The sequence below is a fragment of the Dermochelys coriacea genome, chromosome 7, assembly GCF_009764565.3.
Source record: "Dermochelys coriacea isolate rDerCor1 chromosome 7, rDerCor1.pri.v4, whole genome shotgun sequence".
NCBI lineage: Eukaryota > Metazoa > Chordata > Testudines > Dermochelyidae > Dermochelys > Dermochelys coriacea.
In genome coordinates, this window is record NC_050074.1 from 19,617,090 (window position 1) to 19,635,004 (window position 17,915).

Genomic DNA, 17,915 nt, shown 5'->3' on the forward strand with positions numbered 1-17,915 from the left:
GGGCACAGCTGGGGCATCCTTGCCTCCTGCAATCCCTGGCTACTGGAACAATCACTCCTCTAAATTCCCTGAGATGTCAAGGAATTTCTTTGTCCGATGCCATTCTCTCAGTGTGAATCCCAGATTAGCTTGTACCTGCATAGCCAGGGGCATGAGGGAAGGATTCCTGCTGTCTTCTCCTCAGCATTCCATTTGTCACGCTGCACACTCTAACCATATGTGGTACATGGATGCTACACTGTGGTCTGAACACATTAAATCACAGCCCTTCTTTGCTGGGTGTTGTGATGGGAGCTCTGAAAGTGAGCCTGGAACTGCAGCTCACCTGGAGTGGGGACATCTGATCTGTCAAGTAATCCATGTGTTTGGCCAGAGAGGAGGGGAGCAATGTTGCCTGTGCAACTATATAGCACCTTCTGCTGGTGACTTTGTAGATTACAGTTAACTTCTGACAGATGGACACATATCCCATTGCCCAAGCCAGGAGGAAGGGCGACATGATCGATACCATTAGGAAGGTAGGATCACATTAAAACATCAGGGAAATAAAGTCTAGGAATGAAGGGCTGAGTTGTGGCCTAATGCCACAAGTGCTGAAAAAATACAACCAATAAATTGTTCAGCAATGTTTATGGTACAAATAAATGTTTACACAGAACTAAAGGCTCCTAGGCCAGATCTTCAGCTGGGTAAATCATTGTAGCTCCACTGACTTCAACTTGGTGCTTTGTGATTCAGCAGCTAACTACTACTTTGAAATATTACAATCCAGTTGCTTTTGAAGGCCTTAAAGGACTTGATAACTAGGCTAAAATGACTGAGAAAAGGTGATGAACTGAAGGGGGGAGAAAAGCTATACCAAAGTGAGATTAGGAATCCATTCAAAATTACTGAAGCCTTCAGACACATGACAAAAATATCCTCATCTTTTTAATTTGGAAGGCATGCTTGGCTTCAATGGCTTATCAGGACAGCCTTGCTGGAAGCCAGCAGCTCAGCTGAATTTTTAATAATACGGCAATTGTGTTTTACTTTTATAAAGGCCTCTATGAAACAAATGCAATTCTTCCTCCCTCTTCCCCTTCAGTCCCCTGTTTAATTTACTAATTAGTAAATTACTTCTTTAATTCCACGGTGGTATCACAGGACATCTTGTTGCTTTGGCCAGCAAACAAATGGGAGATACGGTATAAAAACATTAGGGCCCGATTCGCCATTGACTGCACCTATGCAGTCATTTACCCCTGTACAAAGTGAGTGTAAGGCATGGCCATTTGCATTTGATGGTGTTTTACACCCACTGTGCATTCATTTTGTGCTAATGCACATGACTGCACAAGGAGCATAAGAATGGAGAATCTGGCCTGTTAATCTTTCCAGGGGCCATCCACTTTTGATTAAAGTCGATGTAGTCTGATACACAGACGAAGGAACCAGAAGCATAGGCAACAGCATTGGATGGAGAGTGGGTGAACAGATCTCCACAGATTCCAGACTGTATCAATGCCTTTAGAGCCCTGACAAGAGCCTTCTCCGAGGCCAGAGCTCCTACTGCAACTAAGCCACTGTTACCTTGCTCATGAATGCAGAGAACACCACATTTCAGACTTGAAAGAGAAGACTGATCTGTCCCAAGAACGGAGTTCTCTTTCCAGCTGATACTTGTAATGTTTCTACACCACATGGAGCTGTCTGTAGAAGACACATAGCATAATCCCAGCTGCCTGGCCATTATACCATAACATCAGAATTAAAGCCTTATGTAGCTCCAAGAGCTTAAGTCTTAGCCATCACATCATCTCCAGAGAGCCAAGGGACACACTATGTTGACCTGACACATGTTAAGTGAACAAATGAGATTCTATTTAGCCCAGAATGAAATACATTCATGTGGAGAACAGATTTTTAATACCAAGTTATTAGTTTTTCCATGAGCTAATTTGGTGTGCATGTGTTCATGGAAGCTGTCTGAACTTCTTGGTTTCAGTAGAATATTGGAGCATCCTTGGCTTGATGAATCTGAAAATATTTCAGATATCCCCTCAAAGGGGAACCCCCTGTGATGCACTCTATGTGAGCTGTAGCTCACGAAAGCTTATGCTCTAATAAATTTGTTAGTCTCTAAGGTGCCACAAGTACTCCTTTTCTTTTTGCGAATACAGACTAACACGGCTGCTACTCTGAACTCTATATAGAGAGTGTGAATATAATGTAACTAAAATATGCTTCATGCAAAAGGTCTCTTGTAAGGTATCTTTACAAAGCTTATAATCTACTGAGTGTGGTCATCCTATTTGTATAAATGTATCACTCTTGTATCTGAAACTAGAAATATGAAATATAACTCTGAGGGCCTACTGTAGTTATGCAAACTGTGGGCCATTAATAGTGGTTTGGAATCTTGATGGTTCTCATCAACCAGGACAATTGACTGTGGATGGCTCTGTTTGCTTTCAGGCCTTCTTGTGAGTCAGGCTGGAGGGAATGAAGGCTTGGGGTCTCACAGGATATGTGATCATGTCACCTGAACTGGAATCCATCTTTAACCTGGTGCTTTTCCACTGAGAAGGAGAGGTGGGAACCCAGAGGGACAAAGGATTCCCGTCTTATCCAAAAGATATATAAGTAGGTGGAACAGAACAAGAGGGGCAGCCATCATGAAGAATCCCCTATCTACCACCTGAGCTGGAACAAGGGCTGTACCGGGGAAAGGATTGTGCCCAGACTAGGAAGGTGTCCAGCTCCAGTCTATGAAAGAAACGTATTGAAACATCTCTAAGGGTGAGATTTTATCTGTATTCAGTTTTTATTACTGTACTAGACTTAGACTGGTGTGTTTTATTTTGTTTTGCTTGGGAATTCACTTTGTTCTGTCTGTTAATACTTGGAACCACTTAAATCCTACTTTCTGTATTTAATAAAATCACTCTTTACTTATTAATTAACCCAGAGTATGTATTAATACTTGGGGGGGGGGGAAACATGTGCACCTCTCTCTATCAGCGTTATAGAGGGCGAACAATTTATGAGTTTACCCTATATAAGCTTTATACAGGGTAAAGCAGATTTATTTAGGGTTTGGACCCCATTGGGAGTTGGGCATCTGAGTGTTAAAGACAGGCACACTTCTGTAAGCTGCCTTCAGTTAAGCCTACAGCTGTTAGGGGACGTGGTTCAGACCTGGGTCTGGGTTTGCAGCAGGCTAGCGGGTCTGGCTCAAACCAGGCAGGGTGCTGGAGTCCTAAGCTGGCAGGGCAGGAAAGCAGGAGCAGAAGTAGTCTTGGCCCATCAGGTGGCAGCTGCCAGGGGTTTCTGTGATCCAACCCGTCACACCTCCACAAAGAAAAGTGAACTAATGTAGACCCAGGCTGTAGCTTTAAGCCACTGTTCACATTGCAAGAGGGGCTACACACTGGCAGCTGTTCCCAGAAGCATTGTGCGTGAGGCAGTTCCAATGCCTGTGGGAGCACTGGGCAAGCATGGACCTCACCCTTTGCCAGCTCAGCTCTGTCCAGTCCTTTCTCACCCACCTTGCCCTTAGGCAGTCTGGCTGCACTTGAGATGTGGGGCGGGGCTAGGCACAATCTAAGCCATGGTGCATGGTTGTTAAGTGAAGACGTAGTAGTGGGGATTTGGAGGAAGTAGATGACAGGATGACCAAAGATGGTTATGAAATTTATCACACTGGGCATGGAAATGCTGCATCTCATGCTGAACATGACTGAACTATAAAATCTACACTTGATTCCACAGAGCATGTTCTATTGATGGCTCCTGTGTTGTTGGGGGCTCACTGTCATCTGAATTGTTATAGGTCATTTGTGTTTCTGACCTTTCCTTTTCTAGAACATTCTTTCTTAATATTATTTTCATGCTTCCTTCCCTACCCTTTCCAACTAGTGAATGCAGATTCCCTGCTCCCAGCCCCAGCTCATGGGACAGAAGCCCCCCCAAGTCTCTGCTCCACTGCTTTCCTTCCTTGGATGGTAAAGCCTAGAGTTTGCTCCCTAGATCTCTTCCCTGGCTGACTGCAGCAGCAGAGAGAAAAAAAATAGTGTAGGGCCATTGTAACTGTAGGTAGTGTTTTTTGTCTTAAAAAAACAACTACAAACTTTCCCAGGGCTAAATGTTCTGTCCCAGGTAAGAGCTGCAGATGATGATCTTGAATACACACGAATCAGTGCTGTTCTCCTGCATGTTGAGGAGCTGGGTGCAGAAAAGTTATGATAGGGGCCTCCCTAACCCTGGGAACATGACCGTCTATGGTATCTATAGTGCATCCACCGCAGTACTAGCTCAGGGATGTGCTCACCAGCAAGAACCTCCACCATGGACCTACACAGTGGGAGGTTTGGAGTCTGGCCAGTGGATGAATAGCTAAATGGTTCTGTTATCCTAGGCCCACGTGTAGGAGATGCATCGTGGTCCACATATGCTATTGCAGCCCCTAGAAAAGGAAAGGATAGTCAGGTGCTTTGTGACCACCCTCTGAACTGAGGGAGTGGAAGGAGGAGATTTGAGGGCCAGATCTTCAGCTGGTGCAAATTGGCACAAATGTAATTGATTTCAAGGGAGCTACAACACTTTACATCTCCAACTTGTGTGGTTCCCCTCTGCACAGCTCCTGTCCTCAGGAATGGCCATATCAGATGAGATGGTCCATTTAGTCCAGTATCCTGCCTTCCAACGGTGGTCAATAACGATGCTTCAGAGAAAGGTGCAATTATGGGCAATAAACTGCTCATCGGAACAGAGAGTTCTTGGGGCACCCAGGACTGAGAGTTACCTTCTTACCCCCTGCCTCCAGCATGAGGGAGATTTAGTCGTGCTTGGCCTGGTGTCAGCTCCCTACCACCAGCAGCCTTTCCACCACTGACTCAAGCCTCTCTTCAGGGCTATACCAGCCCAACTTGGCTCTGCAGGTTAATAGGTGCATCCCAGTCCCTGCGTCCTTTTGAATCATTGCCCCGCAATATCCGGCCTCTCACAGAAATCCCAGATCCTCTATCCCCACAGGTGCAGTGTACCCCAGTTTACCAGTTTTACCTTAAACTACCACTCCTGTAAACCACACAGCACTTATGGGCACTTAAATAATCCTCCTTCTGTTTTATGATAAGTCCCAATTTAAGTACAAATGGTTACAATACTCGAATGGACCATCACTGAGCCATAAACCCCTTGTAACTAATTTTTATTCCATTATCATCCGTGTGTACATCTCACAATGATTATGAATCTTGACAAGTCACGAGCTTTCTGTAGATCTCTTACTGTTTCTCTTTATGGAGAAATGTCCAGAGAGACTTATTTGGTGTAGTAAGTTTGTCAGGTCTGAGGTGAGAGCTGTTTGCAAGGAACAGGGGACCCTTTGCAAAGGGAACTCTGTGTCACAGAGATTGCTTCCTAGCTTCACTAGAGTGGATGGTTTATACCCCGAAGCATGAGGATTTATATCCCTTATATATTTTTCACCTGTCTAGCTACCTCAAGGACCAGGATTTGGCCCTCAGTAAAAGCTGCAGAATTTTAAAAGAATCAGATCATTCAAATACATAGAATGAAACACAACAATGGGAATACAAAGGGCTAGATTTACACCAGCTGAGGATCTATAGTCTAAAGACACGGTTGGAAGTCAGGACACTGGCCACAGACTCCCATTGACTTCTAGGGGCTTTGGATCAGGCTGGTGGTTGGGTAAACTTACACCTAAGCTACACGTTAATAGAGGTTTGTTGCTCTTCAACAAGCACCTCTCTGAAATAACTGAAGGCTCTTAAAACCCTAAACCAGCATTCTGCAGATTTCTGAAAAGCTCTAACGCTTTCTGAAATCACTTGCCCTATGAATTTTGTCTGCACTAGAGTCTCTGCTGTTTTTGATGGGGTTTCTTTATTATTTATGATAAGAAGTATAACTGCTCAATTACAGTAAAGTAGCCTGATGATACTTGAATCTAATTTCTTTGCAATATTGACCCTGTAGCTCTTGGGTCATGTTGTTTGTTATACTGCAAACAATGTTGACAGATTCTTAGGTTAGAGATGACAGCAGCTTTATAAAGCTGTGAATCTGTTTTGCTTATAAGGCATCTTTTTATTGCTGCTCAGACTTCTTTAAGGAAAAGGATTTTGATCCCAATAAAAAGAAAAAAATGCTCATTTTAAGATAAATTCTTTACAAAAAACTGTTTAAATAGCTTAAATCCAGAGAAACTCCATGGAATGAAGTTACTCCAGATTTACACTTGTGTCTATGAAATGGGATTTGACTCAGATTTTCACTGCTGTAACTAAGATCAGACATGATTGCATCTGTTGTATCTCATTCATTCCTGAAGATAACTTTAGATAGTGAGCTGAAATTCAACCAGTGACCGCAATCCCTCATGGAAAAGTCATTGGATGAAATTCTGGCTCCATTTGAAATTCCTAGAGAATTTAACAGACAGTTATAACCTCTCTGTAGGTTTTTTGATCTATCATTTAGAGTTGAATAGAAAATTCTGCAAAAAAGCTACAGAAAAGTTAACTTTTTTTATTATATTCAATGGGCATTATAATTTCTATAGAAAGCTATTGGCTTCATCCATATTCAATTCTATAGGATTTTTCCATTAGTGATTTACATGCCAAATGCTGCCTTTTCTCTCCCAGATGCAAGGCTCAAAAGACAGTGAAACTGGTACAATTGTGCTACAAAGTCAAGGGCCAGCCCACATACCAGGGATTCCCGATCCCCAACATACACCTCAGATGATGCTCCATGTGGGCTCCATTCACAAATTAGTTGGAGTAGCAACACATACAATTTTGTAAGGCCAGATCAGGACTAGGAGACCTGTGCACATGTCTGATATGGACTTAAGTCCAGTGTATTGTAAGAATGTCCAAAATACCTTCTGATCCTGGTTTCAGAATAGCACCCTGGAGAACAGTTAAATGCTAGTGGAACATGCAGGAAAGGGACAACAGCATCCATGCAGATCTGGTGGCTGGTTTCTGTCAGCAGCTACTACAGAGGAAAAACAACTTTATCGTTAAACTCTTTGATAACAATAAAGAAAAGAATATGCAAGGCCCAGACTGCGTTTGTGACAACGTGTTAATAAATGGGAATTCAGAAGAATGTTAATTTCACTTGGTTCCATCCCTTCATTTGAAAAACTCAGATTAATAACTTGGAGTCAAAGCCTGAAAACCAGTATGCCTGTCAGTAATCCTCACTCATATGAATAACCCCACTGAGGTCAACAGGACCACTACACTCAGGAAAGGTTACTCGCATGAATAACGATTTTGGAAGAGCTAGCCCTTTATTTGCACCCTACTGGGACTTAATTAGTTGCGTGCGTTTTAGAGTCAAGTGTTAATCTTCCTGTGTATTTGCTGGTGGTAGGGGTCAGACTAAAAACCCTAGAAAAAGATATATTCTCTCCCCCACCCCCAAATACCTTTCTGTCTTACCTCTTTACAAAGAAAAAGTCAGGTTCTACTAGTGATGCTTTAATTTATATTTTTCTCTGAGACTTCTTTATATTCTTGTACTTAATTTTTAATACAGTCCATTTTTAACTTTCCAAGTTTGGCTATCTGGTATATATGTTGACTATGTATGTGGAAATAGTTTAAAATAGATTATTTAGAAGGGAATTATTACTAGTTATAAATAAATAAGTTCTTTATGTAGCATTTTGATAGTCATTGCTACGCCTTATAAATTCTAGCATATTGTTTATGAACAGCGTCTCTAAGAAAAGATGGAATTAGACGTTAAATAGAGTTTTTGTAGCCACTCAGGATATTGTGTCAGATTCTCAGCTGGTATAAATATAGCCCCGTGTGTTCCTTCCCCACCCCCATGGTTTTGTTTCCTTAGCATGGTAAATTACCTGTCCCTTTGCCTTTATTCTGCACTGCTTGCTTAATATAAGGCATAGGAGCTTCTCAGGTTAAGGAGGGGGAAAAAAAATAAAAGCAGCTCCTTTCTGTGCTGCATAAGATCCAGTATAATCCCCTTAGGGGATGAAAAATAGCAGCATTTGGAGTCCAGGGCTAATACAAGGGGGTTGGCAAACAACTGTCAGTTTTAAAATGCGTCCAAAACTCAGATCTCTGACATCAATGAAAAAAAAAAAGCCACCTCAACTAAATTAGCTCAAAGCTATTTGCATAATGGGTCCAGAGGCAGCACAATATAAGTAGGAAGGCACTAGCCATCCAAAGAGAATTTCACACCCATTCTATTGGATACTGCAAGTGTCTGTAGTAAAGAAGGAAAACTCTGAAGCTCAGATGTGCAAATACTTCTAAAGAAGGAATGAACTGAAGATCCTCTTGGGAGAAAGATCAACCAAAACCACAAAACACAATCCAGGTAATTTATAAATTGTTAAGCTGCCTACTTTAACTTTTCTTCTTAAGATTGTACTGGACAGCATAGCATTCCTCAGCATGCTACTATCAGAGCCACTCTTCAAGAATTTTGTCAGAGGGTAATAGAAGCCTGCCATTAAGAGAGGTAACACTTGTTTTCTGTTTTGAAACTGATGTATTGTTTTGTAAAACTTTTAGTAGAGAGTGTATTCCTTTCACTGAACAAGTCTGCTAGGGATGTTATTTAGCTAAAAGGAACGTATAGTGACATAGGTTTCAGAAATCAACTTCCCTGCTTGGTAAATAAAAAGGCTCAGAACGTAGATAAAATGTGCTAGGTGCTTCAGAAATTCCAGAGACAGATCAGAACAAAGGTAGATACTATTTTTATGCATGTGGGTTGTAAAATATGACATTACTCTTTATTATTTGACTGGACCAAAAAGTGGTAGGTGCTATCCAAACACAGACGACAATCCCTGACCTAATAGTGCCCAAATATATATGTATCGCTCTCTCACACACTCGCCCTATTTTGAATGCGTACCCACGAGAAGCAAAAAACACTCCGTTGCTTATTTAAAGTTGATTTCTAACTAAAGGCGGAACAAAAACGGTGCTTCAAACACTGGGATTATTTTAAAGCAGTCCTTTAGTTTCAGAGAGGGAGTTATTTAATGAAAGCAGTCCCTGGGGCAGGTGTACATGCATGTGTAAAATACAAAACAACAGGCTAACAGTTTCAAAAAGGAAGACTATTCTAGTCTGATCAAAAGATACTAAAATGCTAAATGTATATGACATTTAAAACCCAAATATCTGTTCTGTACAGAAAGTGAACTTGCTCTCAACATTACCTACAAAGAATTTACAAATTCTTTGGAGCACTTCAAAACAAAGTGAGAGAGCTGTCAGAAAATTTAAAAAGGGACAGGAAATCATTTCCATGAGAAACTTCAGTCTCTGCGGCAGCACAGAGCGCTTGAACACTTTGTACTTTCCCAGGCTGCTTCCTGAGTTATCGGGAATGTTGTAATTGTTGTTGGTTTTGTTCCATTGCCCTCCCTTGTCCTTTACTTTCCCATGAAAGTTGCAGGAACTTCTCTCCCACAATGACATCCGTCCGGCTGCTGCTGCTCTCCCTGACTCTCTCCAATGTCTGTGTCAGTCTGGGGCAGCCCATTCCAGAGGCAAACGAGAATGGAGATAGAAGCCATTTGGATGACATCCTGCAAAGGGCAGAAAGCATCATCCTTCAGTCTATCCTCAAGACAGCAGAAGAGGGGGAAGAGACTAATAAAGGTAGACTAATTGGTGCTTTTAGCACGTTACTTAGATGGAGATCTTTAATTTCATTGTGCTTAGTTTCTGGGGTCTGTTTTTCTTTCCTGTAAATAATAAATAAAAGGGGGAAAGAGTTAGGCCAGGTGTGACACAAAGAGAAATCAGAAAACAATGTTTTCTTCCCTAGGGAGCTTTACTAGCCTGGGAACTGCTGCACCACATCAGACCAATGCTCCATCTAGTCTGGCATCCTGTAGAAGATGCTTCAGAGGGGGATGATAGAATCACTATGATGAAATAACCTGTCTGTAGAGAAGGTTCCTACAGGGGCAGCTCTAAAGTTAAACCAGGGCAAGTGTACTCTCAGCTACTCCCTGCTAGACTCCTTGCCGTCTGGCCGTCAGCTGCTCCTTACCACTTACACTCCCCCTGTCTGACAGCAAGGGGTCAAATTTCCATGCAGTGCCCAGGCTGCCTCTGGCAACATCTCACAAATCCTCTGGTCCCAGCAGCCACAGCAGCAGAAGCTGGCCCTGATGTGGAGCTTGTGCAAGAAAAGGTGCAGATAGCTGGAGATCCTGCTGCAAGAAGCAAAGGGAGCTGGCTCTAGAAAGCCCACCCCCACCTTCCTAGAAACTTACTGTTTTGTTTTGTTTTTTAATGAAAGCGGAGATTCTCAGGTAGTCACATGAATCCAGGAGCTGGGGCTTTAAGAAAAGGTACAAATATTGCAAGACATGCAATAAAATCATAAGAACTGGCTGCACTGAGTCCCCAGTCTTTCAAGATGTCCTTTACTCCCCTGCCTCTACCTGCCACTCAGCCCTATTGCTTTCCCTGGCATGCAGCTCCTGCCCTGTACCCACTTCCGCTGGCACTGCAACTCAGCTCCTCCCCCTGTGCATGTATCCTGCAGCCCCTGGCCTGACTCTACAACTTCCCCTTTCCCCAAATTTCTATGGAGCAATGCTCTAGAATGGCATATTGGATTCCCTCCCAATTCTTTTCCAGACTGGACTTTTTTCCTTCAAATCATCCTTGCTGAAATGATCATACGCCAGTCTGCACTTCACTTCCCCATCAGGAGTAACCGCATTCCAGTCTACAGAGTTGCTCTAGGTTTACAGTGGTGTGACTGGAAGTGGAATATAACCCTATGCTCCCTCCAGAGCCATAATAAATATACCCCAGGGAGCTCATAGTTCAGCTTCCAGATGAATAATGATAATCACGGAAGTTCATTAATGTTGGTCATTTCCTTGGACAGAACCAAGTGCTCCTCAGCCAGACTGGTTTTCCAAAAGACAACACCCAGGGAAGAGATTCCCCAGTGACCTAGAGAAGAGGCAGCACCCTGGGAAAAGGGAAGATGAGGAAGAAGTGTCTTATGGAGAAACTCAGAAGAGACAACATCCAGGGAAAAGAGAGGAAGACGACGACCTTGACAGTGACATGGACCTGCAGAAGAGGCAGCATCCTGGCAGGAGGTCACTGTGGAACCAGTATGTTGATATCCCTCACACCCAACTGGCCTATCTGAATGAACTATCCAAAAGGCAACACCCGGGCAAGAGGTCTCTGATTTATAACAAGCGTCAGCACCCTGGCAAGAGGAGCTGGGATGATGAGCTGGATCTGGGCAACCAAGACCTGGAGAAACGCCAGCACCCTGGAAGAAGATACGTGGATTCTGAAAGCCCAGATTACGATGCCCCCTGTGACCGCCAGGATTCCTTCAACTGTAGCAACAGCAGCTTCTTGCTCGAGTTACTAGATAATGTCAACAAGGGCAGAGTAGAAGAGAAACGGCAGCATCCTGGGAGGAGGTTTGCTTGGGAAGGTGAGACGGGGGCAGAGGAGTGAGAAAGGACGATTGAATTGGCCATCATTTACATTTGATTCAGAGTGATCTGCCAGACTACTTAAAGTTCTGTTCATCCCCCCCACCCCCAGGCTCTCTGCTACTGACCTGCCATATGAGTAACTCCTTAGAAATAAAGCTAAAGTCCTCGAGGATTAAAGCCCTGATTCAGCCTGGTACTTAGGCACGTGCATGGTCCCACTGAAGTCTATGGCACTACTCACACATTTAAAGTTAAGGATGTGTTTAAAGACCTTGCTGATTCAGGGGCAACGGGCCTAATCCTGCCAAGTACTGAGTGCCTTCAACTCCCACCATCATGGAAATTGAGGGTGCTCAGTATCTTACAGGATCAGGCTCTAAGATCCCTTTATGTGCACCCACCAATTGTATCCCCTGAGGACTAGAACAGCCCTGTTATATGCATTCAGGATACTAGACGATGAAGCAGAATAATTACATGGCTCTTATGTAAGTGAAAACAAGTTAATTTACAGAGAGGGAGAGAAAAAACAACATATGAAGTGATTTCAAAATGAAATTTAACAGGGTGTTACTTTTAAATGATACATTAGTGAAACATGTATGCTTATGCACTTCAGCCTATTCTGATAATAAACATTAATTCCTGGGCAGAGAGAGACACTATGCGCGAATGTAACAGATTGGATGTTTAGCTTTACACCTTGCGTTCAAACAATTGACTCAAAACCAAACAATATTCCATTTAGGAAACTACAGAACAAGGACATTTAATGTGTCGTAACAATTCAACAAGTTGAGAAGAGCCCTGCGTGTGACTGCATAGTACGGTCCCCTAATCAATACAGCTACATTTCAGTCATTTGATTTGAAACTGATGTGTTCTCTTTATTAGATAGCAACATTTTAAATTGCAACAAGCAGGCATTTTCTCCATAACAGCATTTTTGTTGTTCTTTAATTAAGTTTCTCCTCCTCTCCCTAAAAAATGTTTTCACTTTATGTGGTCTACAGATTCTGCAAGGTGTTTATTTGGCATGAACAATTCAATAAATATCAATAGTCAATCCCATCGTAACTTCGGATGTCCTTTATGGTTGTGCAAATGCAATTCAATAACGTGAAAAATATCAAGTCCTCTTGAGTTTAATATGAAAAGTTATTTTTCTAGGAAACAACATCTTGCGTCCTGGTGGTTACTACATGTTTGTATATAGAACTATTTTGCAATTGAAGTGGAAGGCTGATTTGTACAAAAGATAGTCGAGTCCCTTTTGAAATCTTCTACTTGTGTATTATAATAAAGTTATGCATCTGGAATAAACCCACAAGCATCCTTGTTACACAGCTGCACAATGAACTTTGGTTATTTGAGTCTGAGCCTTGTACACAAAAGGATGCTCTAGTCTGAGTCAGACTGGTCCTACATAACAGAAGAAATTTTATTTCTTTTGTACATGTACAAGTTGAACCTTGAAACTTGGGCCAACCTATGCAGCATGGGTATGTATCTATACTTAGATAACCATTCATGCCAGTGACAAGAGACGGAGTAATTCACCAGTTCTTTAATGCTTGGACAACACTTAATGCTCTGTGCTTAATAACCAGTTACATAGGTGTAACTGAGATTGGAATCTGACCTGGTTACTGCAACTGCATGAAGAAATTGTGTATTTGTACACACACATGCACACAAATCTCACATTAGATATCTAAGCAGTCATTTGCACATGTAACTACAAATAATTGTATGTGTGTCGTGGTGACATGCAAACTGGCCTGCAGTGCACACTATCCTAGGTTTCTATTATTTTAAAAAAACAAGTCAGACACTGTGCAACTCACCCTACTTCACACAGTGCCTCAGCAGCAGAGCCAAGAACAGGAACTAGGAATGCTGACTCCATATTTCCTGGTCTTGTCTCTAGATACACAGATTTTGTTGATCAATAGACATTTATCAAGTGATGTTGATGTCACATCTTCTATGTTAAAAGTAGTAGCACTATTGTCAATATAGCCCATGGTTTAAAAAAAAATCTTTTTTCAAAGCAGCTTTATCCTACTCGATTAATCTAATCAAAACATTTTAATACAAAACTTCCATCCTATAACGTAGTGTTTCTTTTCATAGGATTCCTAATATATAGCTTTCTTCCCCCTGGAGAACTTCTCTGCTTAGACATGTTGGTGGTGCCATATGGGTTTATTACCCCGGAGAGAAATAATTAATAATCTTAACAAGTTTCACTGAAGTTAGAGGTTCCCAAAAGTGACCCACATGCAATGTGGTCAGTCAAGCAATTTGCATCTTTGGAGATAATTTGTCCTGTTATATGCCTGTGATGACTGGCAGGCATCAATTACTAGCAATAGCTTTCTAATTAAAAACTGGCGAGTAAATTCTCAAAGCAGATAGATGGGTACATCTTGTACACTTCAGCATCCATTGGCATACTTTCTGCATAAGATGCCTTTTAAAGCAGGTATTTCTCATTTTGTAATGGAAGAAAGGAATTAGTTTAAAGACATTTCCTTGTGCATTATTTCATGCATCATTTCCTATTTATCAGGCTTTTTAAAACAGGGAGAACCCTAATGATATGACATGTGACCACCACCATGTGTCTTAATAGGTGCAAAATAAAGAAATGGGGGTAGAATGGTTTTCATAATTTCAGGAATGGACAAACATTCCATAACAACAAACAAAACACAACAGAGTCCCACAAGAACGCTGAAGGAAGAACATGCAAGAAGCCAAAGTTTGAAAAAAAAAAAAAATAGACTGATGTACTTCTGCAGCTGTGTGGGGCCTTAGGGAAACTCTCCATCTGCTGGTCAAAGTTATTCATACGCAGCTACAAGCTAAGGTGCTAAACGCGAATGAAGATACGAGGGCACAGTCAGAAAGTCAGACATCATGAAAAATACTTGACCTCTATTACTAACAGCATTGCAGATAATTAAAAAAGGTAAAGAGTTTAAAAATCCAATTTAATCTTCATTCTGGATACCTTTTGGTTTTGCACTTTTCTCTCAGAGGAGAGAATGAAAATCAGCAATTCAGTTTTACTTTTTTCTACAATTGGTTTTTATCTCAGGATTTCAGCACTGTCCGGGGATGTTTATTTGTTTAAAGAAAACCATAACCTCTGTTAGATTTCCTTTTTAAAGGAATTATTCCTGTCAGCATTAGATTTTATAAAAGCTTGTTTTTGGGGGGGAGGGATATAAATTTTAGGCCAAATCTGAGCTGACAATGTTTTACATTAACTCACGTTTAGCACATTTTTTTTGTGACTGCAATTTTTTTTTATAATTGGCACGTACTTGGTAACGAAGTGCAGCTAGCATTGAACTAAGTCAGGCAGAATGTAAGCAGAATGAGATATTAGGAAATCTTCCCTCACATAGTTCTGCCAGCACACCTCAAGCGTTAGCCACAACAAGGGCTAGCTGGAAAACAATTCCACTTTGCAAACAGATTTTGAGGTTTCAAAATTTCGTTCTGGTCCATGGTGGCACAAAAACAAAACCTTTAGAATTTTGTCATGAAAACCTGAGAGACCGAGACACCCCAGAATAGCGGATAGCCTGTTAGTACACTTACTTACAGATGTGGAAGACCCCATCCAAGTCCCTGCTCTGCCATGAAATAGCATTTTTCAATAGGAAAAGTTTCACGTTTTTTTGACTCTCAAGCAGAGATCAAACCCCGCTGAACCTGCTGGTAAACGGAGGGTGTTTTAACCTGGTAGTCCAGTCAAAATGGGGTGAGTCACGGGATTCCACTCAGAAAAGTGCAGGTGTTGGGCCCATCACTGGCAAGACAATTGGGGTATGTCTACACCAGTGGTTCTCAAACTGTGGGTCAGGACCCCAAAGTGAGTCACAACCCAATTTTAATGGGATTGCCAGGGCTGGCTTAGACTTGCTGGGGCTCATGGCCAAACCCCAAGCCTGAGTGCTTCAGCCCTGGGGAGCGGGGCTAAGGTTACAGGCCCCTTGCCTGGGGCTGAAGCCCTTGGGCTTCGGCTTTGACCCCCTGGCCTGGGGCAGTGGGTCTTTGGCTTTGCCCCCCACTACCCGCCAGGGTGGTGGGGCTTGGGTGGGCTCATGCTTTGGTCCCCCTTCCTGGGGTCCTGTAGTAATTTTTGTTGTCAGAAGGGGGTTGTGGTGCAATGAAGTTTGAGAACCCCGGTCTACACTTTGAGCTGGAGGTGTGCATTCCAGCTCAGGGAGACATACCCGTGCTAGTGCGCGCTAAACAGAGTGTAGCTGTGGCAGCGTGAGGGGCTAGCTTCCATAGTGTGGCAATGGGTATATATGGGAAAGGCTAGACCTCTGGCTGCTCCACCTTCACTCCATTTTTAGTGCACTAGCTTGATCAGAGCTAGTGTGGGTATCTCTCCTCTCCTTAGGTTGGAATTCAAACCTCCAACTTGAAGGAGAGAGATCACAGCTGTAGTTCACCCTGAACTGTAACGGTAGTACAGTCCCATCTGAAATACTCCTTCCCAATGTCTGATAGCAGCTGTGAAGTGTGCAGGTTGGATGATGAAACATGAGGTAATATTAGGGAGGATCCTGAACCAGAGCCCCGGATCTGAAAATCCACAAACTTTGTTGGGAAGGGGGAGGTTTGGAGCCCAATCCAAACTCTGCACTTCAGTATAATTGCTAAATAGCATTTTTCAGTTATGTAACAACCTTCATCCCATACATATACAAGCATCATTGAACTTATTACTGAACTGCAGCTACCTCTGAGGTGCAGGGTGGCAGCTACTCTGACTCTCAGCTCTTAGTGGGGGAGGAATTTGGCCAGGGCATTGGGGCAGAACCCTATTCTTACGAGATATCTAATCACCACGCACAGCAGATGGACCTAAGTTTATCATGTCCCACCAGAAAAGACACGGAATGCAGCTTCTCAGCCTTGAAAGGCTGTAAAGCTGACTGCACCCCGGTAGTCCCATCAAGTCTATGTATTTCAAATAGGATACTGCAGGCACTAGGTTAGCCCTCCAGGTGACAGTGTTTAATAATGTGAACAACAGAGCGCGTAGAACAGGGATGGAAGCGTTAGAGAGTACCAAAGATTGTGGCAAGCCTGATAAGAGAGCCCAGCAGGCAGAGCTGGGACACTATTAATCTCTTCCATATGCATTTGTATAATTGCAGGGTAGTGGTGAGTCAGTGAGATCTTTAACTGTCAGGCCATTGCACACACATGATTATTTCTAAAGATGTCAGCCCTGGCTCAATGAACCTCGTTCCCTTTCTAAAGGCTCAGAAATCCAGTCAGAACTATGGCTTTGGAAAAATAAACCCTGATCTCTAGCATCAGTTTCTCAAGAAGACAAAAATATATCCTGATATCCACATCAGCTCTTAGTTAGGACCCCAATTTAGTGGTCATACTGGGTACGGAGCACTTCTCAAAATCTGGCCCTTGTTTAGGTGCCTAATTAAGAGCTGAGCTCTTTTGAAAATACAGCCCCAGCCAGTGCAGGTGCTGAGCCCTTGACAATCTGACCCGGAGACATTCCTCTGCCAGTATTAACCCAATGTGCCATATGAGTACGAAGAGACTCATGTTCTCATGGTGTGAGTGTCAGGAAATGTTCTCACCTTCTTGAGTAGTTGAGGCTAGAGATCAGGGTTTATTTTGCCAAAGCCATAGTTGATTGGATTTCTGAGTCTTTTCAAAAAGACTATGGAAAAGACTATGCCACTATGCCAGGGCCGACATCATTAGAAATAATCATGCATGTGAAGTAGCTGGACAGTTAGAGCTCACTGACTCACCACTACCCTGCAATCTGGCCCTGAGCTCTTTGGAAAAATCTTACCCGCACCGAGCTCACGCACAGGGCAGCTGGGGGAGAAAAGCAAAAGGTGACTAAGTCACCCTCATACCTTCCTTAACCCTTGTTTGGCTGGGGGAGAAGGGGTGCAAAGCAGCCCCTAGTACAAGTGAGGACTGCTCTAAGCTGCACCCGTAAGGACTGTTTTGCCAGCCAGGAATTAGCGGAGCGTACCACATTCTGGTCCTGCTCCCTTCTCATCCTTTGCTTATCTCCTACTCTGGAGGAGGGGCTGACATAAAGCCTGCAATGCTGACTTTATTCCTGTCTAGGTTTCTCCCATGCTTGTGGAGCCCCCTTTGGGCTGGTTTCAGGTCCCTTTGAACTGCACAAATTTGACCCATACTATTTCTTCACTTTTTGCATCACTCAGTTTATGCTACTACCTCTCTTCTCTGCATGCCCTCATGCTCTATGTTAACAGCCACGATGCTGCTTATAACATAGCTATTGCCTGTGTTGTCTCACTGTATATCTTATAAAGGTTAGACCGTCACCTGTCACTGTGTTTGATAATGAACTTGCTTCAGTCAC

The 17,915-nt window shown here is 42.8% G+C and overlaps 1 protein-coding gene and 1 long non-coding RNA gene across 2 annotated transcripts in view; one reads left to right on the plus strand and one right to left on the minus strand.

The window, feature by feature from the left end:
• Window positions 1–6,154: 6,154 nt before the first annotated feature.
• Window positions 6,155–17,915, minus strand: part of LOC119858724 — a 32,116-nt gene continuing 20,355 nt past the window's right edge. Inside the window, exons 3-4 of the long non-coding RNA XR_006282774.1 lie at window positions 6,902–7,017; window positions 6,155–6,434 (exon numbers count right to left, since the gene is read on the minus strand). This is a non-coding gene — a long non-coding RNA (uncharacterized LOC119858724). The remainder of the gene's footprint in view (window positions 6,435–6,901; window positions 7,018–17,915) is intronic.
• On the plus strand, window positions 7,818–13,603 carry TRH (thyrotropin releasing hormone). The gene is made up of 3 exons (XM_038410000.2): window positions 7,818–8,379; window positions 9,469–9,680; window positions 10,930–13,603. The coding sequence occupies exons 2-3, from the start codon at window positions 9,491–9,493 to the stop codon at window positions 11,523–11,525; spliced, it is 786 nt and encodes a 261-aa protein (XP_038265928.1). The 5' UTR covers window positions 7,818–8,379; window positions 9,469–9,490; the 3' UTR covers window positions 11,526–13,603.